This window comes from Anguilla rostrata, chromosome 12, assembly GCF_018555375.3.
Source record: "Anguilla rostrata isolate EN2019 chromosome 12, ASM1855537v3, whole genome shotgun sequence".
NCBI lineage: Eukaryota > Metazoa > Chordata > Actinopteri > Anguilliformes > Anguillidae > Anguilla > Anguilla rostrata.
Genome location: NC_057944.1, coordinates 41,231,943 through 41,257,325, shown reverse-complemented (window position 1 = coordinate 41,257,325; position 25,383 = coordinate 41,231,943). Strand labels below are relative to the sequence as shown.

General features: G+C 51.8%; 1 protein-coding gene across 1 annotated transcript in view; it reads right to left on the bottom strand.

Moving 5' to 3' along the window:
* The window catches only part of dock10 (dedicator of cytokinesis 10), a 65,939-nt gene that overhangs the window by 35,140 nt on the left and 5,416 nt on the right, over positions 1–25,383 (bottom strand). Inside the window, 17 exon segments of the mRNA XM_064301538.1 lie at positions 610–675; positions 862–1,049; positions 3,117–3,200; positions 3,638–3,754; positions 4,901–5,000; positions 5,640–5,762; positions 6,109–6,336; positions 7,198–7,356; positions 7,866–7,949; positions 8,717–8,799; positions 9,168–9,354; positions 9,545–9,679; positions 11,883–12,014; positions 12,358–12,430; positions 13,832–13,914; positions 15,486–15,572; positions 18,975–19,094. Of these exon segments, the coding sequence (XP_064157608.1) occupies positions 610–675; positions 862–1,049; positions 3,117–3,200; positions 3,638–3,754; positions 4,901–5,000; positions 5,640–5,762; positions 6,109–6,336; positions 7,198–7,356; positions 7,866–7,949; positions 8,717–8,799; positions 9,168–9,354; positions 9,545–9,679; positions 11,883–12,014; positions 12,358–12,430; positions 13,832–13,914; positions 15,486–15,572; positions 18,975–19,094 (2,049 nt within the window).

Genomic DNA, 25,383 nt, shown 5'->3' with positions numbered 1-25,383 from the left:
CCGGGCATTGGGACGCACAGCGGGACCCTGAAACCTGTGGAACTCTACGCCCGGGGCATTGGGACGCACAGCGGGACCCTGAAACCTGTGGAACTCTACGCCCGGGGCATTGGGACGCACAGCGGGACCCTGAAACCTGTGGAACTCTACGCCCGGGGCATTGGGACGCACAGCGGGACCCTGAAACCTGTGGAACTCTACGCCCGGGGCATTGGGACGCACAGCGGGACCCTGAAACCTGTGGAACTCTACGCCCGGGGCATGTGGACCACGGCGGACCCTGACCTGTGGAACTCACGCCACGGGACATTGGGACAGCACAGCGGGACCCTAAACCTGGGGAACTCTACGCCCTGCATGACGCAACAGCGGACCCTAAACCTGTGAATTTACCCTGGGGCATTGGGCCACAGCGGGACGCCTGAACCTGTGATCTACCCGGCATTGGGCGAAGGGCCCTGGACCTGTGAACTCTTAGCCCGGGTCTGGGGACAGCGGACCTGATCCTGTGTAACTCTAAGGCTGGCGACATTGGGCACTCCGGACCTGAATCCTGTGGAACTCTACTCCCGGGGCATTGGGACGCACAGTGGGACCCTGAAACCTTACCCTCAGGGGTTTGGCCACCTCGGCATCGGAGCTCCGGAACTCCACGTAGACGGCAATGTTCCGCGCCTAGGAATCAGATCAAAGGACTTATGAGTGCAGAAATACAGCCGACTCAGCAGGGCTACCCACTACACCTCCTGAGCCCGAACACTCTCTCCAAGCAACAGGAGATACCTTACACCACCTGATTGAAGTGTGTTACCTTGGTGATGCTCTGAGTGTGTTACCGTGGCGACGCTCTGAGTGTGTTACCTTGGCGAAGGTCTTCTGGCTGTCGTATTTTAGGTGTCTGGGGTACACGTAGATGTGGTTCTTGTAGACTCTGTAAGGCTGGCAGAACTTGGGCGACTCCTGGACAATCTCCTCCACCTCCACAGTGGGTGGGTGCTGCTCACAGTCCTCAAACGGTTTAACGGGAACGTAGGAGGACGTCACACAGTCTGCAAAGACAGGCAGGGCGTCACCACAGCCCCCCCCCCGGGCAGGACCGCTCACCAAACCCCTCCCACACCCCCAGAGCCCCTCCTCAGTCCCGGTCACTGCCCTAAAACTGAAAATAATGAGGAGCTGTATGGGAACTCACTTAAGCCCCATACATGACCCCAAGGTGGTGACCCCAGGGTGGGGGCAGAGGGAGGGGTACGGGTTCTGCAGGTACAGGGTTTGCCACGTTGTCACGGTTTGCTTTCTGCAGCCTGGCATAGTTACTATATCATTACCTACTGCTACAGGAAGCAGGAAGTATTAACCCCTCAGTGAAGGCATGAGGGGTACAGAGCAAGGCTCTGGGCCGTAGTGGGTGTGGATGGGGATTGAGGGGTACAGAGCAGGGCTTTGGGCCGTAGTGGGTGTGGATGGGGATTGAGGGGTACAGAGCAGGGCTTTGGGCTGTAGTGGGTGTGGATGGGGATTGAGGGGTACAGAGCAGGGCTTTGGGCTGTAGTGGGTGTAGATGGGGATTGAGGGGTACAGAGTAGAGCTTTGGGCTGTAGTGGGTGTGGATGGGGATTGAGGGGTACAGAGTAGAGCTTTGGGCCATAGTGGGTGTGGATGGGGATTGAGGGGTACAGAGCAGGGCTTTGGGCTGTAGTGGGTGTGGATGGGGATTGAGGGGTACAAGAGGCTTTGGGCTGTAGTGGGTGTGGATGGGGATTGAGGGTACAGAGTACGGCTTTGGGCTGTAGTGGGTGTGGATGGGGATTGAGGGGTGCAGGGCTTTGGGCTGTAGGGTGTGGATGGGGATTGAGTGGTGCAGAGCACGGCTTTGGGCTGTAGTGCGTGTAGATGGGGATTGAGGGGTGCAGGGCTTTGGGCTGTAGTGGGTGTGGATGGGGATTGAGGGGTGCAGAGCAGGGCTTTGGGCTGTAGTGCGTGTAGATGGGGATTGAGGGGTGCAGGGCTTTGGGCTGTAGTGGGTGTGGATGGGGATTGAGGGGTGCAGAGCAGGCTTTGGGCTGTAGTGGTGTGATGGGGATTGAGGGTGCAGGGCTTTGGGCTGTAGTGGGTGTGGATGGGGATTGAGGGTGCAGGCGGCTTTGGGCTGTAGTGGGTGTGGATGGGGATTGAGGGGTCAGAGCAGGGCTTTGGGCTGTAGTGGGTGTAGATGGGGATTGAGGGGTGCAGGGCTTTGGGCTGTAGTGCATGTAGATGGGGATTGAGGGGTGCAGAGCAGGGCTTTGGGCTGTAGTGGGTGTGGATGGGGATTGAGGGGTGCAGAGCAGGGCTTTGGGCTGTAGTGGGTGTGGATGGGGATTGATGGGGTGCTCTCCTCCTGTCCCGTCCCATTTTCAATATCAGCAGTTAAGAGGGAGAAAAGCATTTTCCCGTCTGACATTTAATGGAAAATAAAATCTCATTTCTATTGCCCACTACATCTGCTCAGTAAAGCCTTACAAAGAACTCTGCGTGCGTGCGTGCGTGCGTGCGCGCACACACACACACACACACGCACGCACACACATACACACACGCACACACATACACATGGATGCACATACACACAAACAGTGCACAGAAGAGACTCTATTTGGCTGCAGTGAATTATGGGATGTATGGCTCTGCCCTGGGGAAATATTCCCCATCAACAGCCTCTCTAACCAGGCCACCAGCAGGGTCATCAATAAAAGAGCTTCATTTATACACACTCACACACACACACACACACACACACTCACACACACACACTCACTCACACTCACACTCACACACTCCTACACTCGCAGCATACACACACACACTCACACGCATACACACACACACACACACACACACATCACACGCATACACACACACACACACTCACACTCACACGACGCACACGCATACACACACACACACACACACACACATCACACGCACGCACACGCATACACACACACACACACACACACACCACAGCACACGCACACCACACACAACACACACACACACACACACACACACACACACACACACACACTCACACACACACACACACACACACACAGCGGTGGTTAGCGAGGACGTACTGGGATGCTCCATAGGCACACAGTCCACTGATATCTCCAGGCTTCCCGGAATGGTCTGCAGTTTACTGGCCTTCTCTGCCCTGCCAGGGAGAAACCATTTGGTAAGTCCCAGAGGGGGAGGGGGAGGGGGAGGGGGAGGGGGAGAAAAAAACCATTTAATAAGGGGCGGACTGTGCAGCACACAGGGTTCTGTGGGGCAGACTGTGCAGCACACAGGGTTCTGTGGGGCAGACTCTGCAGCACACAGGGGTTCACTGGGGCAGACTGTGCAGCACGCAGGGCTCTGTGGGGCAGACTCTGCAGCACACAGGGTTCTCTGGGGAAGACTGTGCAGCACACAGGGGTTCTCTGGGGCAGACTGTGCAGCACACAGGGTCCTCTGGGGCAGACTGTGCAGGACACAAGGGTTCTCTGGGGCAGACTGTGCAGCACACAGGGCTCTCTGGGGCAGACTGTGCAGCACACAGGGCTCTCTGGGGCAGACTGTGCAGACACAGGGTTCTCAGGGCTACCTCCGACAAGGGCTCTGGGAAGACTTCGCAACAGGTCGTCTGTGGAAGATCTGTGCGCCCAGGTCTGCTTGATAGGAGACGGAGAACGAGGATCTCTGTCAAGGTGCGCACTGGTTCTGTCCGAGACTGCACCTGAGGGGGTGTGGGGCAGTGTGAGCAGGGCACTGAGACTGTGCAGGGGGTTACCTGGGGCGATGTGCAGCACAGGGGCACCGGGAACTGGTTCAGGGGGGGGGGATCCAGGAGCACTGAGACCGGGAGATAGGCTTGAAAGAGCACTGGAGATCTCTCCGTGGGGGGGAGAGGGAGTCACTGAACCATGGTGCTGGTGTTTGAACATGACATGAGGGGGGGGGGGGCAGTTAGGAGCACTGAGACCTGGGGGGGAGGATAACCTGGGGGGGGTTAGAGGGCACGAAACCTGGGTGGGGGGGGATTTAGAGGAGCACTGAGACCTGGGGGGGGGTTAGGGTGGAGCACTGAGACCTGACGGGGGGGGGGGTTAGTATGAGCACTTGAGACCTGGGGGGGGGGGTTATTAGAGCAGCACTGAGACCTGGGGGGGGGGGGTTAGAGGCAGCACTGAACCTGGGGGGGGGGTTAGGTTAGAGCAGCACTGGAGACCTGGGGGGGGGGTTAGTTAGAGCAGCACTGAGACCTGGGGGGGGGGTTAGGGTTAGAGCAGCACTGAGACCTGGGGGGGGGGGGTTAGGGTTAGAGCAGCACTGAGACCTGGGGGGGTGGGTTAGAGCAGCACTGAGACCTGGGGGGGGGGGTTAGGGTTAGAGCAGCACTGAGACCTGGGGGGGGGTTAGGGTTAGAGCAGCACTGAGACCTGGGGGGGGGGGGGGGGGGTTAGGGTTTAGAGACAGCACTGAGACCTGGGGGGGGGGCACGGCCACAGCGTGCTATCACACACAAACAGGAAGCTCGCCACAGACACCTGCGGTCTCCTGCAGTCGGAGCCGCGTACGCGTTAACAGCACTGCCGCTGCAGCTGGCGGCCATTTTAGAGTCTGCAGGTCTTCCCTCTGTCTCCGCTCATTATCACCTTAATTAAACCCTAAATAAACTCACTTAACCCCTTCCCACAAGACACAGAGAGCAGGAACCAGGACATCTAACCCAACATTTAACTGAGTATGTCATCATCAAAAACAAGAATATACACTCAGCTGAACTGTGAGGTTAAGCAAGTAAAAGTAACAGTAAGTAACACTAACACTAATCTCCACAGAAACATGCACTAGAGACTATAAGACGCACAGAAACAAGCACCCGAGACTCACCTCACACACCAGGCAAAAGGCATCCGGTATTTCCCCAGTTTGCTACAGAACTGCTTGTTGGATTTCACTATTTTCTGAACAGTCTAAACATTTTTTGGGAAACAGACAAAACAGTGCATTAAATTCTGCTGCATTAATATTCTAAGTGTCAGGGCTTAAAATAAATTCTTCTTGACCTACATGATTCAAAGGCTTAAATCACAACTGTGTCATACTTCTGGCGCTAGCGGACTGGCTGTGTCTGGGGATGCACTCGGTCTTAAAATACCAGATCTATCAATTTGAGCATGAGAGGTAGTTTTGATGCTTTGCCAAAAAAATAATGTCAAAACCACCTGGCTCCTTTATGATTTAGGACACAAAAACAGGGAGAATTTACAGGAAAGTTCCCAGGCATTTCTGGAAACACACTGGACACCAGTGATTTAATAATAAGAAAGAGAAAAAATAAATTCTAGATTGTACTACCCGAAGGTGCTCTCCTTGCTGGAGTCAGTGTCAGTGGAACAGTGTTACATACAGAGTGTTACTTTGCTGGGGTCAGTGTCAGTGAAACAGTGTTAAATACAGAGTGTTACTTTGCTGGAGTCAGTGTCAGTGGAACAGTGTTACATACAGAGTGTTACTTTGCTGGCGTCAGTGTCAGTGGAACAGTGTTAAATACAGAGTGTTACTTTGCTGGAGTCAGTGTCAGTGGAACAGTGTTAAATATAAAATGTTACCTTGCTGGAGTCGATGTTCTTGATATAAGGCTCCGCCCCACTGGCGATATTTCCCATCAGCACCTTCTCAACCCGGGCAGCCAGCACAATGTCCGGGTGCGGGTTAGTCACCGAGAAGATGGCCTGATCACACACACACACACACACACACACACAAACACACGCGCACACACACACACAGAAGGTAATGGTTCTTCTCCTCATTTCACACTGGGACACACTGGGGACACAATCGGGACACACTGGGACACACTGGGGACACACTGGGACACACTGGGACACACTGGGGACACACTGGGACACACTGGGGACACACTGGGACACACTGGGGACACATTCGGGACACACTGGGGACACACTCGGGACACACTGGGGACACACTGGGGACACATTCGGGACACACTGGGACACATTCGGGACACACTGGGGACACACTGGGACACACTGGGGACACGCCCGGTAAGGCTACCTGTTTGGGGAATTGCAGCCAGGTGTCCAGGTGTGGGGGCAGCTGGCAGTCTCCGGGTGTCTTTTCTGCAGGTGAGCTGAGGCCGTTCTCCTGCGGGGTCCCCGGGCCCCCAGCCCCGCCCAGCATCTGCCGCACGGCCTCATGGTTCAGATCCACGTGGAAATCCGCCGAGACCTTCCGGCCGTCCCGCACGTCGAACAGAGCCAGCGTAACGAAGAAGGGCTCGATCTGCACAACAGCAATACGGGTCAGAACCAGACCTACAGCACACACACTGCCCCCTGTGGGTCAGAACCAGACCTACAGCACACACACTGCCCCCTGTGGGCCAGAACCAGGCTTACAGCACACATACTGCCCCCTGTGGGCCAGAACCAGACCTACAGCACACACACTGCCCCCTGTGGGCCAGAACCAGGCCTACAGCACACACACTGCCCCCTGTGGGTCAGAACCAGACCTAGAGCACACACACTGCCCCCTGTGGGTCAGAACCAGGCTTACAGCACACAGACTGCCCCCTGTGGGTCACAACCAGACCTACAGCACACACACTGCCCCCTGTGGGTCAGAAGAATGGAGGAATTAAATGATGGAGAAATGGAAGGTTGGAGGGATGAGAAGATGGAGGAATGAAAGGATGGAGAGATAAGAAGATGGAGAAATGGAAGGATGGAGGGATGAGAAGATGGAGGATTGAAAGGATGGAGGGATGAGAAAGAGAGAAAGGATGGAGGATGAGAGGAAGGGATGAAAGGATGGAGGGATGAGAAGATGGAGGATTGAAAGGATGGAGGGATGAGAAGATGGAGGATTGAAAGGATGGAGGGATGAGAAGATGGAGAAATGAAAGGATGGAGGGATGAGAAGAAGGAGAAATGAAAGGATGGAGGGATGAGAAGATGGACGATTGAAAGGATGGAGGGATGAGAAGATGGAGGAATGAAAGGATGGAGGGATGGGAAGATGGAGGAATGAAAGGATGGAGGGATGGGAAGATGGAGAAATGAAAGGATGGAGGGATGAGAAGATGGAGGAATGAAAGGATGGAGGGATGGGAAGATGGAGGAATGATAGGATGGAGCTCACGTTTGTGATGGGCCCGTTCTCTGTCTCGCACACGCAGCCCTGCAGGGTCAGCTTCAGGGTTCGACAGGAGATCATGAACCTCTTCCCCAGCTTCTCCTCAAACGGGCGCACCGCCTGCGGCTCCCCCGCTGTGAACTCCCCACGGGGGCTCCGCTGCACCTGCGACACAGGTAGCGCACAGGTAGCACACAGGCAACACACAGGTAACACACAGGCAACACACAGGCAACACACAGGCAACACACAGGTACACCAGCTGCCAGGTACACCGGCCCCCTGGTAAACCAGCCCCCTGGTAATCCAGCCCACAGGCAAAACATAGGGGCGACATAGCTCAGGAGGTAAGACCGATTGTCTGGCAGTCGGAGGGTTGCCGGTTCAAACCCCGCCCTGGGCATGTCGAAGTGTCCTTGAGCAAGACACCTAAACCCTAACCCCTAACTGCTCTGGCGAATGAGAGGCATAAATTGTAAAGCGCTTTGGATAAAAGCGCTATATAAATGCAGTCCATTTACCATTTACCATTTACCAAAACACCCCACTGTTAAACCAGCCCCCTGGTAACCAGCCTACAGGTAAAACACCCCACAGGTAAACTAGCCGCCAGGTATAACACTCCAGAGCCAACCATCCCAGTAAAACAGCAAGGCCCCTCCCCAGGCACCTACAAGAATGTCTGAGTCCAGAGAGAACAGGTTGAGCCTTTCCTCCTGCCGCGCAGCGTGCACTGTGTCCTCCGTTTCACCGATGTACTGCAGAGAAAACACACGGCCAAATAAACACACGCTAACGGCTACATGCTGCGTTTCACTGATGTACTGCAGAGAAAACACACCGCCAAATAAACACATGCTAACGGCTACATGCTGCGTTTCACTGATGTACTGCAGAGAAAACACACCGCCAAATAAACACGCTAACGGCTACATGCTGCGTTTCACTGATGTACTGCAGAGAAAACACACCGCCAAATAAACACATGCTAACGGCTACATGCTGCGTTTCACTGATGTACTGCAGAGAAAACACACGGCCAAATAAACACATGCTAACGGCTACATGCTGCGTTTCACTGATGAACTGCAGAGAAAACACACCGCCAAATAAACACATGCTAACGGCTACATGCTGCGTTTCACTGATGTACTGCAGAGAAAACACACCGCCAAATAAACACATGCTAACGGCTACATGCTGCGTTTCACTGATGTACTGCAGAGAAAACACACGGCCAAATAAACACACGCTAACGGCTACATGCTGCGTATATCACACCGCTAAGCTAATGTTAATATTCCACACAGTTAAAGCTAATGCTATAGCACATGCATATACTGCTTCTGAAAGTCTACAGACCTAATGTACAGCAACATACAGACTCAAGTAATACAGTAAATGTGTGCAAGTAAGTGTGTATTATATCACATATCGGGTAATTATTTAATCTGACATTTGACTCATTGTAATCAGGAGCTGTTTGTCGTGCAGCGAGCCGTTCATAATGGAGACCAGCACCCACCCGGGCCAGATCAGGGTTTAAACCATTTGGCAGCTCATCGTTGTCAGGGAGACTGGTGTCACTCAAGGACAGCTCTATGACATCTGAAAGAAATGAACAAACAGTGACGCGCCGCCAGCCTTCAGAAATGACATCAGAATCATAAGCAGCAGCCGCTGTGGGAGGGGCTGTGGGAGGGACCCTCTGCTGCTCCTGGCCAATCAGATATTAATGAGCCCCCCGTTACCCAACGGGTCTGCTCTTTCTGCTCCCAGAACACACTGGATAAGGATGCATGGTTCCCTTCAGGGAGAGAGGGGGAAGAGAGAGAGAGAGAGAGAGACAGAGAGAGGAGGAGGGGAGGCGAGAGAGCAGGAGGGGAGAGAGAGACAGAGAGAGAGGGGAGGAGAGATAGACAGAGAGCTGTTCTGGTGTGTTCTGGTGTGTTCTGGTTCTGCCGGTTCTGACGCACCTTGCCGCGTGTCGGTCAGGTCCACGCTCTTGCGGTCCAGAAGCGGGCCGTCCTGGGGGCGGATCTGCAGGATGCGGGTCAGGGTGGAGATCCAGTCCTCCATGTCCTGCTCGCTCTCAGCCGCCAGCACAAAGTACGTCACCTCGTTCATCTTCAGCTCGAAGGCGTGCTTCCGCAGCCGGTTATTCTGAGGGAGGGGCGGAGCCGCGCACTGTCACTCACTCATCGAGCCGTGACATCACACACTCACACTGAGACATGCATTTCTTCTTTAATGATGCATCACATTGAGGGACCCTGTGCAAAGTGCCCCAACTGCAATGCATTTTCCTTTTATTAATGAATTACATTGAGGGACCGTGTGCAAAGTGCCCCACCTGCACCACACCCGTACAGGAGTCCAGGAAGATGCACCCTTTGGGCTCCTTGGAGATCTTCTCGTCTTTGTAGAAGTTCATGATGTAGGAGCTGTCCGTCAGCTGCGTCAGCTGGAAATACCGCCGTTTGAAAGACTGCAAGGACACAGGGAAGAAGAAAGAGTGTGGAGTAATATGACCACCCCCCCCCCCCCAGGGAAAAGGAAAGGAGTGTGGAGTAATATGACCACCCCCCCCCCCCAGGGAAGAGGAAAGAGTGTGGAGTAATATGACCACCCCCTCCAGGGAAGAGGAAAGGAGTGTGGAGTAATATGACCACCCCCTCCAGGGAAGAGGAAAGAGTGTGGAGTAATATGACCACCCCCTCCAGGGAAGAGGAAAGAGTGTGGAGTAATATGACCACCCACTCCAGGAAAGAGGAAAGGAGTGTGGAGTAATATGACCACCCCCCCCAGGGAAGAGCCACCGCCACACAGGGCTGAGCCTCAACATTATGGGGTCCTACACACACACACACACCTCACACAACACCCACACAAACATACCAGCAGCCTGACACACAACACACACACGGAGCGCGCAACACACACAAAACACACACCAACGACACGCACACACACACCACCAGCACACACACAACACACACAACACCAGCACACACAACACACACACACACACAACACAACCACACCGCACACGCACAACACACAACACACACACACACACACACACCACACACGACACACACACACACACACCACACACACACACACACACACACAACACACACACACACACCGCACACACACACACACACACACGCACACACACACACACACACACACACCACACAGCACACGCACAACATCACACACACACACACAAACACACACACAACACCGCAGCACACACACACACAACACACACACACACCACACACACACACACACACACCACACACCACACACACACCGCACACACACCACCACACACACCGCACACCACACAACACACACACACACACACACACACCGCACACACACACACCACACACACACACACACACACACCGCACACAACACACACACACACACACACACACACACACAGCGCACACACACACACACACACACACACACGCACACGCACGCACACAGCACATATACACACCACACACGCACACACACACACACACACACACACCACACCACCGCACACACACACAACGCACACCACACACACACACACACACACACACACACACACAGAGGCACACACGCGCACACGCGCACACGCGCACACACACACACGCGCACACGCGCACACACACACACGCACACGCACACACAAACATACACACACACACGCGCGCGCACATGCACACATACATACATACATAACACACAACACACACACACACACGCACACACACACAAACACACACGCGCACGCACATGCGCACACACACACACACACACACACATGCACACGCACACACACACAAACACACACACACACACGCACACACAAACATACACACACACGCACGCACGCGCACATGCACACATACATACACACACAGGTGGAGACACAGACAGCGTGAGGAATCCAGGAAAAGAGGTTTTTCCACCAGACTTGTGCTTTCCCTCGCCTGAATCTGCCCTCTGATCAGCCCCTCTCAGTGCCATGACTGGGACAGGGGCCAGGGCATCAACAGATGGAGTGGGCCACCGGGAGAGAGAGAGAGAGAGAGGGGGGGGGGTGGGACAGAGGGAGAGAGAGACAGAGACAGACAGAGAGAGAGGGGGAGAGGGACAGAGGGACAGAGAGAGAGAGAGAGGGGGGGAGAGGGACAGAGGGATAGAGAGAGAGAGAGAGGGGGGGAGAGGGACAGAGGGAGACAGAGACAGAGAGAGAGAAGGGGGGGAGTGGGACAGAGGGAGAGAGAGACAGAGACTGACAGAGAGAGAGGGGGAGAGGGACAGAGGGAGACAGAGACAGAGAGAGAGAAGGGGAGAGGGGAGAGGGACAGAGGGAGACAGAGAGAGAGGGAGAGAGGGGGAGGGGGAGAGGGAGACAGAGACAGAGAAAGAGATAGAGAGAGAGAGAGAGAGAGAGAGAGAGGGGCAGTAATGTTAGTAGTTTTTGTTCTTATTACTTTCCTTATTAATGCTTGTCATTCGACTTGTAGGCTGTTTTTAGGTTTGGTTTTAGTTGGAGAGAGAGAGAGAGAGAGAGAGGCAGGTAAAAGAAGAGAAACAGAGATGGACGGAGAGATAGAGGGATGGGTGGCCCCACACAGGAAGTGGGAAGGCGTGAGAGTGTGTGCGCAGCCTACCCGCACAGTGATGCTGTTGTTGACGGTGCTGTTGAAGTTTCCTTTGTAGAGCCACCCAGACCTGAACACCCCCAAGCCCCCGCCCCCGCTGCCACCCCCTCCTCCTTTCGAAGAAGATAATGATGTCGTGTCCTGAGAGAAAGAGAAGGACACTGTTCAGACCGGGGGGGTTGGGGTGGGGGGGACCTCAGGTGCAACAGTTCCTCTTTCCACAACAGGCCTACTCATGTTTATACAGCCATGCAGTCTCTGAATTCTGTAGCTAAATTTCAGCGACCCGCTGCAGCTGAATCAGGCTGAAATGAATCAGGGTTTAATGCATCAGCTGGAGTGCCGTGTTCCTAGTGTTCCTGCTGTTTGTGTGGAGACTGCAGAGTGAGAAACATCATAAATCAGCAGTGAAACGGGCTTCCGCTGCCAGAGCAGCGCACAGCTGCGATTGGCTGAGTGCCACTGACAGGGGCGGAGCTCTGACCTCATCTTTATCCACATCCTCATGGTCAATCTCAAAAGAGTGGGACGGCAACTTCTCAGTCTTACTCAGCTTTCTGCAGGGAGAGAGAGAGAGGGAGGGAGGGGGAGAGAGGGAGAGAGAAGGGGGAGAGGGAGAGAGACAGGGAGAGAGGGAGGGGGAGAGAGTAAGAAAAAGAAAGAGAGGGGGAGAGAGAGGGAGAGAGAGAGAGAGAGAGAGAGAGAGAGAGGGAAATACAGTCGTTCACACATTTCAGAGAAGCAGGCTGCACACGCCCCAGCAGCCCTTCACTCTGCGATGTCATTCTCTGACAGTGAGGCACAAAAGGAGCACCCTGCCCCCCCCCCCCCCTCCACTGCCCCCTGTACCCCCATGCACCGCCCCCCTCCCCCCAGCTCCCATTCCAGCAGCGCCTCTTTGTCTGAGCCGGGCATCCTGCCCCCCACTGCCCTTTAAGGACCCTGTCTATCAGAGGGGACCTCTCTTTTCACTCAGGCCATCTCCACGGACGCCCCAGGCCCGGGGCCTCACTCAGCCCTAGCGGCTGACGGATGCGTGAGAGGCGCCCACACAGGCTGGGGATTGGCTGATCACGTGAGCATGCGAAACCTGACCCACACGTCCACACTCTCAACGGCTCCCACACTGCGGTCTGTGCATGCTGCCTGATGACTGGAGGACAGCTCTCTCTGGTTTCTTTGTGAAAAGAAACAATGGCAACTTCGTAGCTGCAGTCCCAGCAAACACTTTTAGCCAAAGAGGACACCCTCCCCCACCCCCTCTCTGTACTCCGCACGAAACACCTTCTTTAAATGGGACACCCCTCCGTACCTGTCTTGCAGTTACTCTTTAAATAGGACACCCCTCCGTACCCGTCTGGCAGTTACTCTTTAAATGGGACACCCCTCCGTACCTGTCTGGCAGTTACTCTTTAAATGGGACACCCCTCTCTGTACCCGTCTGGCAGTTACTCTTTAAATGGGACACCCCTCTGTATCCTGCTGAGACAAGCATCTTTCTGCCTGTTATATATGATCTGGGTCAGGTGCTGCAGCACTACCCTGTCCCATTACATTACATTACAGGCATTTAGCAGACGCTCTTATCCAGAGCGACTTAGCACCCTCACAAGCTTTACATTACCATTAACAGCTGGATTATACCTAACAATGCGGTTAACCTTGCTCAAGAGTACACTGCTCAAGTGTACCCTTCCCCCACCATCGAACCTCGACCTTGCTGTTACCCCAGTTTCCTACCCACTGTGTACCTCACCCAACTGCTGCTTACACCCTCCCCCCCACCAGACTGCTGTTAGCCCCCCCCCCCCCACCATGCTGCTGTTAGCCCCCTCCCCCCCCCATCATGCTGTTAGCCCCCTCCCCCCACCATGCTGCTGTTAGCCCCCCCCCCCACCATGCTGCTGTTAGCCCCCCCTCCCCCCCACCAGACTGCAGGTATCAGAGGGAGAAAGTACCTGGGCAGTAGGCGGTAATCCGCGGCGTACTCCTCATATTTATATTGGACCAGGTGCTGCGGGGAGTTGTAATACTTGCAGGCCTGCAGGACACATGAAACAGACGATTGATATTAATCCAATGTCAGCTGTTACATTACACTGCCTGGCAACGGATCTGCTTCTACTGCACATTTAAAGGCAAATATATGTGCTAAAAGTACAGGATAATGACAAGCTAGGCTAGGGTAAGCTAGGATAGGCTAGGCTAGGCTAGGGTAAGCTAGGCTAGGCGAGGGTAAGCTAGGATAGGCTAGGCTAGGCTAGGGTAAGCTAGGCTAGGCGAGGGTAAGCTATGATAGGCTAGGCTAGGCTAGGGTAACCTAGGACAGGCTAGGCTAGGGTAAGCTAGGATAAGCTAGGCTAGGCGAGGGTAAGATAGGATAGGCTAGGCTAGGCTAGGCTAAGCTGTACCAAGTGCATGTTGTAGGCAGTTGTGATGCAGGTACTGACTCTGCTGACTGAGTCAGCCAGGTCCCCTCGCTCCCCTCTCTCTGCCTAATCTGTGACACGCCCATTACGCACAGCTCCCCTCAGGCAACGCTGCCATGGCGATTTCAACACACACCAAATTAACCTCTTTCACGCATCCCTTACAAAACATGTAAGCCGTCTGCTGTAAAACAGCCATTAATAATCAATCTTCACCTATGAATGTGGTGCTCCTCCAGACTCCAGACAGATTGATCGTGCCGTTACTGAATTAATGGGGATATTAACCAAAGCACTAAAAGAGCTGGATGAGCTTTTGGTCCAGAGACCCCACATATTCACACATACTCCGCCCCTCACAAGCACACCGGCCCCCCCCCGATTATAATACTACTACTCACCTGCAGCATTAACTACACACACACACACTATTACAATTACCTGCAGCTTACCTATTCTCTCCTTTATTATTCCTATTTTAAACCAAACTGTCCTACTACACCTGTTAGCACACACACCTACTGTAGCCACGTTAGCACATGAGACAGCTCTACCTGTAGCTCACCTGTTAGACACACTGACGCTCTACCTGTAGCTCACCTGTTAGACACACTGAGCAGCTCTACTGTAGCCACCTGTTACACATGAGAGCTCTACCTGCTCACCTGTTAGACACACTGAGGAGCTCTACCTGTAGCTGACCTGTTAGACACACTGAGGAGCTCTACCTGTAGCTGACTGTTAGACACACGAGGGCTCTACCTGTAGCTGACCTGTTAGACACACTGAGCAGCTCTACCTGTAGCTCACCTGTTAGACACACTGAGGAGCTCTACCTGTAGCTCACCTGTTACACACACTGAGGAGCTCTACCTGTAGCTCACCTGTTACACACACTGAGGAGCTCTGCCTGTAGCTCACCTGTTACACACACTGAGGAGCTCTACCTAGCTCACTTTTAGCCTGAGCGCTCTACTGTAGCACCGTAACACACTGAGGAGCTCTACCTGTAGCTGACCTGTTAGACACACTGAGGAGCTCTACCTGTAGCTGACCTGTTAGACACACTGAGGAGCTCTACCTGTAGCTCACCTGCTAGACACACTGAGCAGCTCTACCTGTAGCTCACCTGTTAGACACACTGAGGAGCTCTACCTGTAGCTCACCTGTTAGACAGACTCACCTGTCTGACCAGCAGACACTCTGCCAGTTCTGCTCCATCCGGCACCGTGGACAGCAGCGTCCGCCTCTCCACAGGTACAGTAATCACCTGTGAGCGAGGACAGACAAGTGAGAAACAGGCTGAGGAGGAGGAGGAAGAAGCAGAGGAAGTGTGTGTGTGTGTGTGCGTGTCTGAGAGGGTGTGTGTGTGTGTGTGTGTGTGTCTGAGAGGGTGTGTGTGTGTGTGTGTGTGTGTCTGAGAGGGTGTGTGTGTGCATGTGTGTGTGTGTGTCTGAGAGGGGGTGTGTATGTGTGTGTGTGTGTCTGTGTCTGAGAGGGTGTGTGCGTGTGTCTGAGAGGGTGTGTGTGTGCGCATGCGTGTGTATGTGTGAGTGTGTGTGTGTGTGTGTGCGTGCATGTGTGTGTGTCTGAGAGGGTGTGTGTGTGTCTGTGTGTGTGTCTGTGTGTGTGTGTGTGTGTCTGCATGCGTGTGTGTGCGTGTGTGTCTGTGTCTCATTGCATCATTATTAATACACAGGAGCAGCAGCAAATTGACTTAATCTCTGGTATCAGAAAACAAGCAGCAGCAATGTCTTTGTAACTGCATCAATAAAGACAGTTCAATTTGCAACTTGACTAGGTTTAAATTCTCCTCAGCAGGATGTTTAAAGTTCTGAGAATAAAGGGAAAAAATGTTATTGCATAACGTAATGTGCATTTGCAAATAAGAGTTCTAATTAGAGTAATTTAATCCAGTGCTCTGAAACCTCTTGAGACAGAACAAATTAAACACGGCCATTTCTGACACAGCCATGCATTATACATAAACTCAGCAATCTGCCGAGGGTAATTAAAACAACTAATTAAAGCAACTTTATTTCAGACGAGATTTTATGAGAACATTAGCTCACTAAGGAAGCTGCTACAGGCTAAATATCTGAGGTTAAAGGAAAAAAAGTCTGAGCATAATGGAAGTACTTCAGTGTACATTTCTGTATACTTTCTTTCGTCCTGTCTGGTGATACTAAAGCAAATTTAGTTTCAAAACACAGGGAAGGCCTGTGTGTGTGTTTGTGTGTGTGTATTTTCACTCGCCACGCCCTTCCCTCGACTCACTACACCCTTCCCCTCACTCACCACGCACTTCCCCTAACTCGCCACACCCTTCCCCCCACTCGCCACACCCTTCCCCAACTCGCCACGCCCTTCCCTCGACTCACTACACCCTTCCCCCCACTCGCCACGCCCTTCCCCTAACTCGCCACGCCCTTCCCTCGACTCACTACACCCTTCCCCCCACTCGCCACGCCTTATCCCCCTAACTCGATCCACACCCTTCCCCCACTCGCCACCCCTTCCCCCCACTCGCCACGCCCTTCCCCGACTCACTACAACCCTTCCCCTCACTCGCCACGCCTTCCCCTAACTGCCACACCCTTCCCCCACTGCACACACCCTTCCCCACCCACTTCCCCATCGCCTTCCCCCCACTGCCACCCCTTCCCCGACTCACTACACCCTTCCCCCGCCACTCTCCACCTCACTCACCCTTCCCCCCACTCGCCACGCCCTTCCCTCGACTCACTACACCCTTCCCCCCACTCGCCACACCCTTCCCCCAAATTGCTACGCCCTTCCCCCCACTCGCCACGCCCTACTCAATGCTGCAGGAGAGAAACACTCAGCACTGTAGGAGAGAAACGCTCAGCACTGTAGGAGAGAAACACTCAGCACTGTAGGAGAGAAACGCTCAGCACTGTAGGAGAGAAATACTCAGCATTGTAGGAGAGAAACGCTCAGCACTGTAGGAGAGAAACACTCAGCGCTGCTGGAGAAACGCTCAGCACTGCAGGAGAAATGCTCAGCACTGCAGGAGAAACGCTCAGCACTGCAGGAGAGAAACACTCAGCACTGGGGAACCTCAGCACTGAGGAGAAAACCAGCATTGAGGAAACGCTCAGCACTGTAGGAGAGAAATACTCAGCACTGCAGGAGAGAAACACTCAGCACTGCAGGAGAGAAACACTCAGCACTGCAGGAGGGAAACGCTCAGCACTGTAGGAGAGAAACTCAGCACTGCAGGAGAGAAACACTCAGCACTGCAGGAGAGAAACACTCAGCACTGCAGGAGAACTCACATGCAGGAGAACACTCAGCACTGCAGGAGAAAACACTCAGCACTGTAGGAGAGAAACACTCAGCACTGTAGGAGAGAAACGCTCAGCACTGCAGGAGAGAAACACTCAGCACTGTAGGAGAGAAACACTCAGCACTGTAGGAGAGAAACACTCAGCACTGTAGGAGAGAAACACTCAGCACTGCAGGAGAGAAACACTCAGCACTGTAGGAGAGAAACACTCAGCGCTGCAGGAGAGAAACGCTTAGCACTGCAGGAGAGAAACGCTCAGCACTGCAGGAGAGAAACACTCAGTGCTGCTGTAGAAACGCTCCTGCAGCACGTGCTCAGGTTTAGGGCCAGAGCAGTTTCCCCTCACTAGGCCTCTGCCTAAAAGTAGATGCCGTGAGTGAACCACATCCTCTTTCAGACCGACCAGGAGCAGCACAGCCTGCTGTACACATGCAACTGTGCTGCACGCATGACTTGCTGCACACATGCCACTCTGCTGCACGGATGACTCTGCTGCACACATGCGACCCTGCTGCACACATGCAACACTGCTGCACACATGCGACCCTGCTGCACACATGCGACACTGCTGCACACATGCGACACTGCTGCACACATGCGACCCTGCTGCACACATGCGACCCTGCTGCACTCTAAAAGCATGTCGGAACCTCAGAAGTGCTCTGCATGGCCACACTGCAGGCACGGCACAGAGAAACACGCCGCGCTGCATGTTACCTGCATGCATTCCCACCGCATTTTCTGTGAGCTGTGGACTCAGAAACAGAAACAGAAACAAAGAAGGCCGTCCGAGGCGAGCGTGTTCGCGCTCAGCGTACGGCCCGAGGGGCAGGATGTGGACACATATGCATCCTTAAATAACGCAGCACTGCTGCCCTGGGCCAACCCTCACTACTGAACCCCCTCACTGCAGGCTGAAGGCTGAAGGCTGAGGGGCAGGCAGGTTAATGCAGGTCTGTCAGACAACGAGATCAGTGAAGAGCATCGAGTCTCAAAGGGAAATGGTTTGGGTGCACCGCAGTACTGCACACTGAAATGAGCAGGTTTGGGTGCACCACAGTACTGCACACTGAAATGAGCAGGTTTGGGTACGCTGCAGTACTGCACACTGAAATGAGCAGGTTTGGGTACGCTGCAGTACTGCACACTGAAATGAGCAGGTTTGGGTACGCTGCAGTACTGCACACTGAAATGAGCAGGTTTGGGTGCACCGCAGTACTGCACACTGAAAAGAGCAGGTTTGGGTGTGCTGCAGTAAATCTCTTTCTCACACACACACACACACACACACACACATGCACATACGTACGCACACACACTCGCGCACGCGTGCACGCACGCACACACTCTAACTGTACGTACTGTGAAGTCATCGTCAGGAAAGAGGAGCAGGTCCCGTAGGGGGTCTTCCTTCAGCTCAGCGTCCAGCTCAGAAACCACCGCCTCATAGTCCAGAGGGTCGATCTGCTTGGGCTTCTCCTGCTGTAAGACAGAGACACGGGTCAACCAATCAAACCCGGACAACATCAGCCAATCAGACCAGGCCATCAGCCAATCAAACCAGAACAACATCAGCCAATCAGACCAGGATAACATGAGCCAATCAGCCCACAGCAACATGAGCTAATCAAACCAGAATAACATCAGCCAATCAAACCAGGACAACATCAGCTAACCAAACAGCCATCAGCCAATCAAACCAGGACAACATCAGCCCAAACAACCAGGCCATCAGCCAATCAAACCAGACATCAGCCAATCAAACCAGAATAACATCAGCCAATCAAACCAGGACAACATCAGCCAATCAAACCAGAACAACATCAGCCAATCAGACCAGGATAACATGAGCCAATCAGCCCACAGCAACATGAGATAATCAAACCAGAATAACATCAGCCAATCAAACCAGGACAACATCAGCTAACCAAACCAGGCCATCAGCCAATCAAACCAGGACAACATTAGCCAATCAAACCAGAACAACATGAGCTAATCAAACCAGGCCATCAGCCAATTAAACCAGAACAACATCAGCCAATCAAACCAGGATAACATGAGCCAATCATCCCACAGCAACATGAGCTAATCAAACCAGAATAACATCAGCCAATCAAACCAGGACAACATCAGCTAATCAAACCAGGCCATCAGCCAACCAAACAGGACAACATCAGCTAATCAAACCAGGACAACAACATCAGCCAATCAGACCAGAGCAACATGAGCTAATCAAACCAGAACAACATCAGCCAATCAAACAGGACAACATCAGCCAATCAAATCAGGCCGTCAGCCAATCAACCCAGAACAACATCAGCAAATCAAACCAGAAAAACATCAGCCAATCAAACCAGAACAACATCATCCAATCAAACCAGGGCAATATCAGCCAATCAAACCCGAACATCAGCCAATCAAACCAGAGACACAGCCAAAAACAAACCAGACACCACCTCCTGAACATCACTCAACAAAGCCAAAGTTCAAAAAGTTAGACTGAACAATATACAACACAGTCAGCAATTCACAAATTATAACACAGTTCAGCCAGTAGCTGAGTAATACACAAGCCAATCAGCAGGTGAGAGGTCCTGACACAAGCCAATCAGCATGTGAGAGATCCTGACAAAACCAATCAGCACGTGAGAGATCCTGACAGACCAATCATCTTGTGAGAGATCCTAAAAAACCAATCAATTTGTAAGAAATCTTGACACAGACCAATCAGCACATGAAAACTCCTGACATAAACCAGTCAGCTCATGAGAGATCTGGACATAAGCCAATCAAAAAGGGAACATTACATACAAAGGAAAAACACAACTGAAAGACATCCAATCAGAAACAGATATGAGGGAATTCATCAAACACAATACTACCAATCAGCAAAAGAGATTTTTCAAACACAAAAGCTCTCGTAGAAACTGACAAACACATTAGACACACATTATCCAGTTAACAGAACAGGCAGTACAAGAGCACATTAATAAAATAAATGACTACTTAATAAAATAGGTGGAATGAAAATACAGACAGATGAACCAGTCAACCGAACATACACGCAAAGCTATGAATAACAGTTAACGTGTTGGAGTGATGTATTCGCCCAGTAAAGCTTGCTACATGTGCAGCGGAGTTAAAAAGCCATCATGGGCTTCCTCTGTTGGTCACGGTTTCCAATAGCAACAGTGTACACACATTAAGATCTGTAGTGCTGTGCACAGAGGGGAAGTGTAGAGGCTGGGCGCATGGGCCCCTGTTCCCAGTTTGAGGACCCCTTCGCCTGCTTTCCTCTTTTTAAGCAGGGAAATGAAACCGAAGAGATCACAGCGTTGTCGCCGCTGGGTAGGACACACGCTTCACCTCTCACGACAGCATTTCACACACTCAGCTCACATTATTACAGTCAGAGCAGCTACCAGTGAGGAGTCTCAGAATTAAGTGTTTGGGCAAAAACAGGTGCAAACAATTGAAAGATGTGATAAGGTAACTTAGAAAATAGTTATTGTATTGTTATATATGTTATTAGGATGTCTGGGGCACAAAATAAATGAAAAGGGTATTTAGAGCTACATGCAACATTTTGAGGTTTTGTGTTGAGATTTGAAACATGCACAAGGTCAAATGAATTTCATTTTTGAAATGCTAAAATGGCCGTGTGGGTTAAGGAAGGTCATATTCAGATGTATGTCTGTGCAACAGTGGCCTGAGACAGCCTGTTATACCTCCTTATCTCTCAGATTCGGACATGAGTGGGCCTGTGACCTATTCCAACCTTCTCTGAGAACCAAACTGTCATCGGAACACAACCGGCTTGCATGGGATTGCGTTGCTGTGGAGACAGGTTCCCCTCCAAACCGCAAGACCCCCAAACAGACGAGGGGGGAGCGGGGAGAATGGAAAATGGTTGGTGGTTTTCTGCAGTGAATCACCAGCTCAACACGAACAAAAAAAAAATCCATAAAAACCCCACAACGTTTACAAGAACTGTCCCGTCAGGGTTTTGTTTCTGTGTTAAAACAGAAACCAGAGTGACAGGGGTAAAGCAGACAAACATGGGTACTTTCCTTCAAATAATAATAATACACAAATTAAAACAGGAAAAAGGCTTGACTGTACATGTCAAAAGGGATGTCTCAAAATCCATGCAGACAACCATAAATATGTGCATTTATTAATTTCTCCCTGTGAGCTGGAACAGGCAGAATGAACAAAGAGTTTAATATTCTACATACACCACCACCTGTAATATTACACATACAGCACACATACACCACCACCTGTAATATTACACATACACCACCACCTGTATTACACATACACCACCACCTGCAATATTACACATACACCACCACCTGTAATATTACACATACACCACACATACACCACCACCTGTAATATTACACATACACCACCACCTGTAATATTCCACATACACCACACATACACCACCACCTGTAATATTCCACATACACCACCACCTGTAATATTACACACACACCACCACCTTTAATATTCCACATACACCACACATACACCACCACCTGTAATATTACACATACACCACCACCTGTAATATTACACATACACCACCACCTTTAATATTCCACATACACCACCACCTGTAATATTAGACATACACCACCACCTTTAATATTCCACATACACCACCACCTTTAATATTACACATACACCACCACCTGTAATATTACACATACACCACCACCTGTAATATTCCACATACACCACACATACACCACCACCTTTAATATTACACATACACCACCACCTGTAATATTCCACATAGACCACCACCTTTAATATTACACATACACCACCACCTGTAATATTCCACATACACCACCACCTTTAATATTACACATACAACACACATACACCACCACCTTTAATATTACACATACACCACCACCTTTAATATTACACATACACCACAACCTGTAATATTATACATGCACCACCTGTAATATTCCACATACAACACACATACACCACCACCTTTAATATTACACATACACCACTGCCTGTAATATTCCACATACACCACACATACACCACCACCTTTAATATTACACATACACCACACATACACCACCACCTTTAATATTACACATACACCACTGCCTGTAATATCCCACATACACCACCACCTGAGCTCCACTACTCTCAACAGGCCCGTCAGCTCATCACCTTCACCTACGACCTTCAACCACTGACCACAGGACCCACCTGGTCAGTAGTTACAGTAAGCTCCTTTAAGCACTGACCCACCTGGTCTGTAGTCACAGTGAGCTCCTTTAAGCACTGACCCACCTGGTCTGTAGTCACAGTAAGCCAGGGGTCCTCAATCTTATCCAGGAAGGGCCGGTGTGGGTGCAGGCTTTTGTTCCAACCGGGCGGTTACACACCTGATTCCACTAATCAAGGTGCTTAGCAGAGATTCCAAGGGGTTGATTAGTAGAAGCAGGTGTGTTACTGCTTGGTTGGAACAAAAGCCTGCACCCACACCGGCCCTTCCTGGACAAGATCGAGGACCCCTGCAGTAAGCTCTTTTAAGCCCTGACCCACCTGGTCTGTAGTCACAGTAAGCTCCTTTAAGCACTGACCCACCTGGTCTGTAGTCACAGTAAGCTCCTTTAAGCACTGACCCACCTGGTCTGTAGTCACAGTGAGCTCCTTTTAGCACTGGCCCACCTGGTCTGTAGTCACAGTGAGCTCCTTTAAGCACTGACCCACCTGGTCGGTAGTTACAGTGAGCTCCTTTAAGCACTGAACCACCTGGTCGGTAGTTACAGTGAGCTCCTTTAAGCACTGACCCACCTGGTCTGTAGTCACAGTAAGCTCCTTTAAGCACTGACCCACCTGATCTGTAGTCACAGTGAGCTCCTTTAAGCACTGGCCCACCTGGTCTGTAGTCACAGTGAGCTCCTTTAAGCACTGAACCACCTGGTCGGTAGTTACAGTGAGCTCATTTAAGCACTGACCCACCCGGTCCGTAGTCAGTGAGCTCCTTTAAGCACTGACCCACCTGGTCTGTAGTCACAGTGAGCTCCTTTAAGCACTGACCCACCTGGTCTGTAGTCACAGTGAGCTCCTTTAAGCACTGAACCACCTGGTCGGTAGTTACAGTGAGCTCATTTAAGCACTGACCCACCCGGTCCGTAGTCAGTGAGCTCCTTTAAGCACTGACCCACCTGGTCTGTAGTCACAGTGAGCTCCTTTAAGCACTGACCCACCTGGTCTGTAGTCACAGTGAGCTCCTTTAAGCACTGAACCACCTGGTCGGTAGTTACAGTGAGCTCATTTAAGCACTGACCCACCCGGTCCGTAGTCAGTGAGCTCCTTTAAGCACTGACCCACCTGGTCTGTAGTCACAGTGAGCTCCTTTAAGCACTGACCCACCTGGTCCGTAGTTACAGTGAGCTCATTTAAGCACTGACCCACCTGGTCTGTAGTCAGTGAGCTCATTTAAGCACTAGCCCACCTGGTCTGTAGTCACAGTGAGTTCCTTTAAGCACTGACCCACCTGGTCTGTAGTCACAGTAAGCTCCTTTAAGCACTGACCCACCTGGTCCGTAGTCAGTGAGCTCCTTTAAGCACTGACCCACCTGGTCAATAGTTACAGTGGGCTCTTTTAGGCACTGACCCACCTGGTCAGTAGTTACAGTGGGCTCTTTTAGGCACTGACACTGCAGTCTGTCTAAGGGAGGCGGAATTCTCCCACCTGTCAATCACATCTGCAGTTACAAGCGGCTAATCTGACTGGTGAAAGATGAAAACTTTCCTTCTAATGATGTCATTTCTGTATTTTTTCTGCGGGCGGAAGTGACACGTTTGCTGTTCTTTTTTTAAAACACATCCGATATCACGCGCATGCACACACACACACACATACACATACACACATACACACACACACACACACACACACACAAACACACACCTTTTTTACAGGTGAAAGGGTGAGAGTGCAGCAGTCACAGGTACGATCATGGTCTATGTGAAGCGCTTACGTTTGCCTGTAAATCTGAAGTATTTCACCTGATAGAGACACAAGTCACATGGGCAGCAAGGTGTCTCTTCCTCTTTAGCACACACGGCACAGAGCTGGAGAAAGCCAGTCCCTCACAGAGACGGTCAAACCAGGGAAATTCCTTCCCATCACATTCAACACACAGGCAACTGAAAGCGCCAAGTGGCCCTGCTACAGAAACAGCCGGGAAAATACCGGCGTGAAATCAACATCAACTCTCGGTTACAATCAAGCAGCAACAACATCGTGTGCTGGGCTGGCAAGCTAGACGACCATCAAAATTAACTAAGCAAACAGTGTTCGAGTTTAAACATTTATTCTGCAATCTGTTAAGGAGAGATGAGGACTGGATCATGACCATACTGCTGTGGCTCTGAGACTTCTCAACAGTACTGTGGATCAATGGAGCCTCCATATCACTTCTCATGGCACACACACACACACACACACACAGACACACACACAGAGGGGTGTTATACATACACAGCTCAGTCTGTTAAAATCACCGCGCACACGACGGCTCTTCATCTTCCTTCGGAAGGTGATTTTGCTCCTGAAACTCATCCTGCTGGGGTCGCGAGGGACGGACACGTGGACACAGGGACAGACTGACAGACACCGTGCAGGAACTCACTATGAGAAACAGAACTTCCACTGAGCTGCTAAACCTGTCAGAGCACAGGGGGAGGAAGTTGCCTGAGAGACACATGACATCAC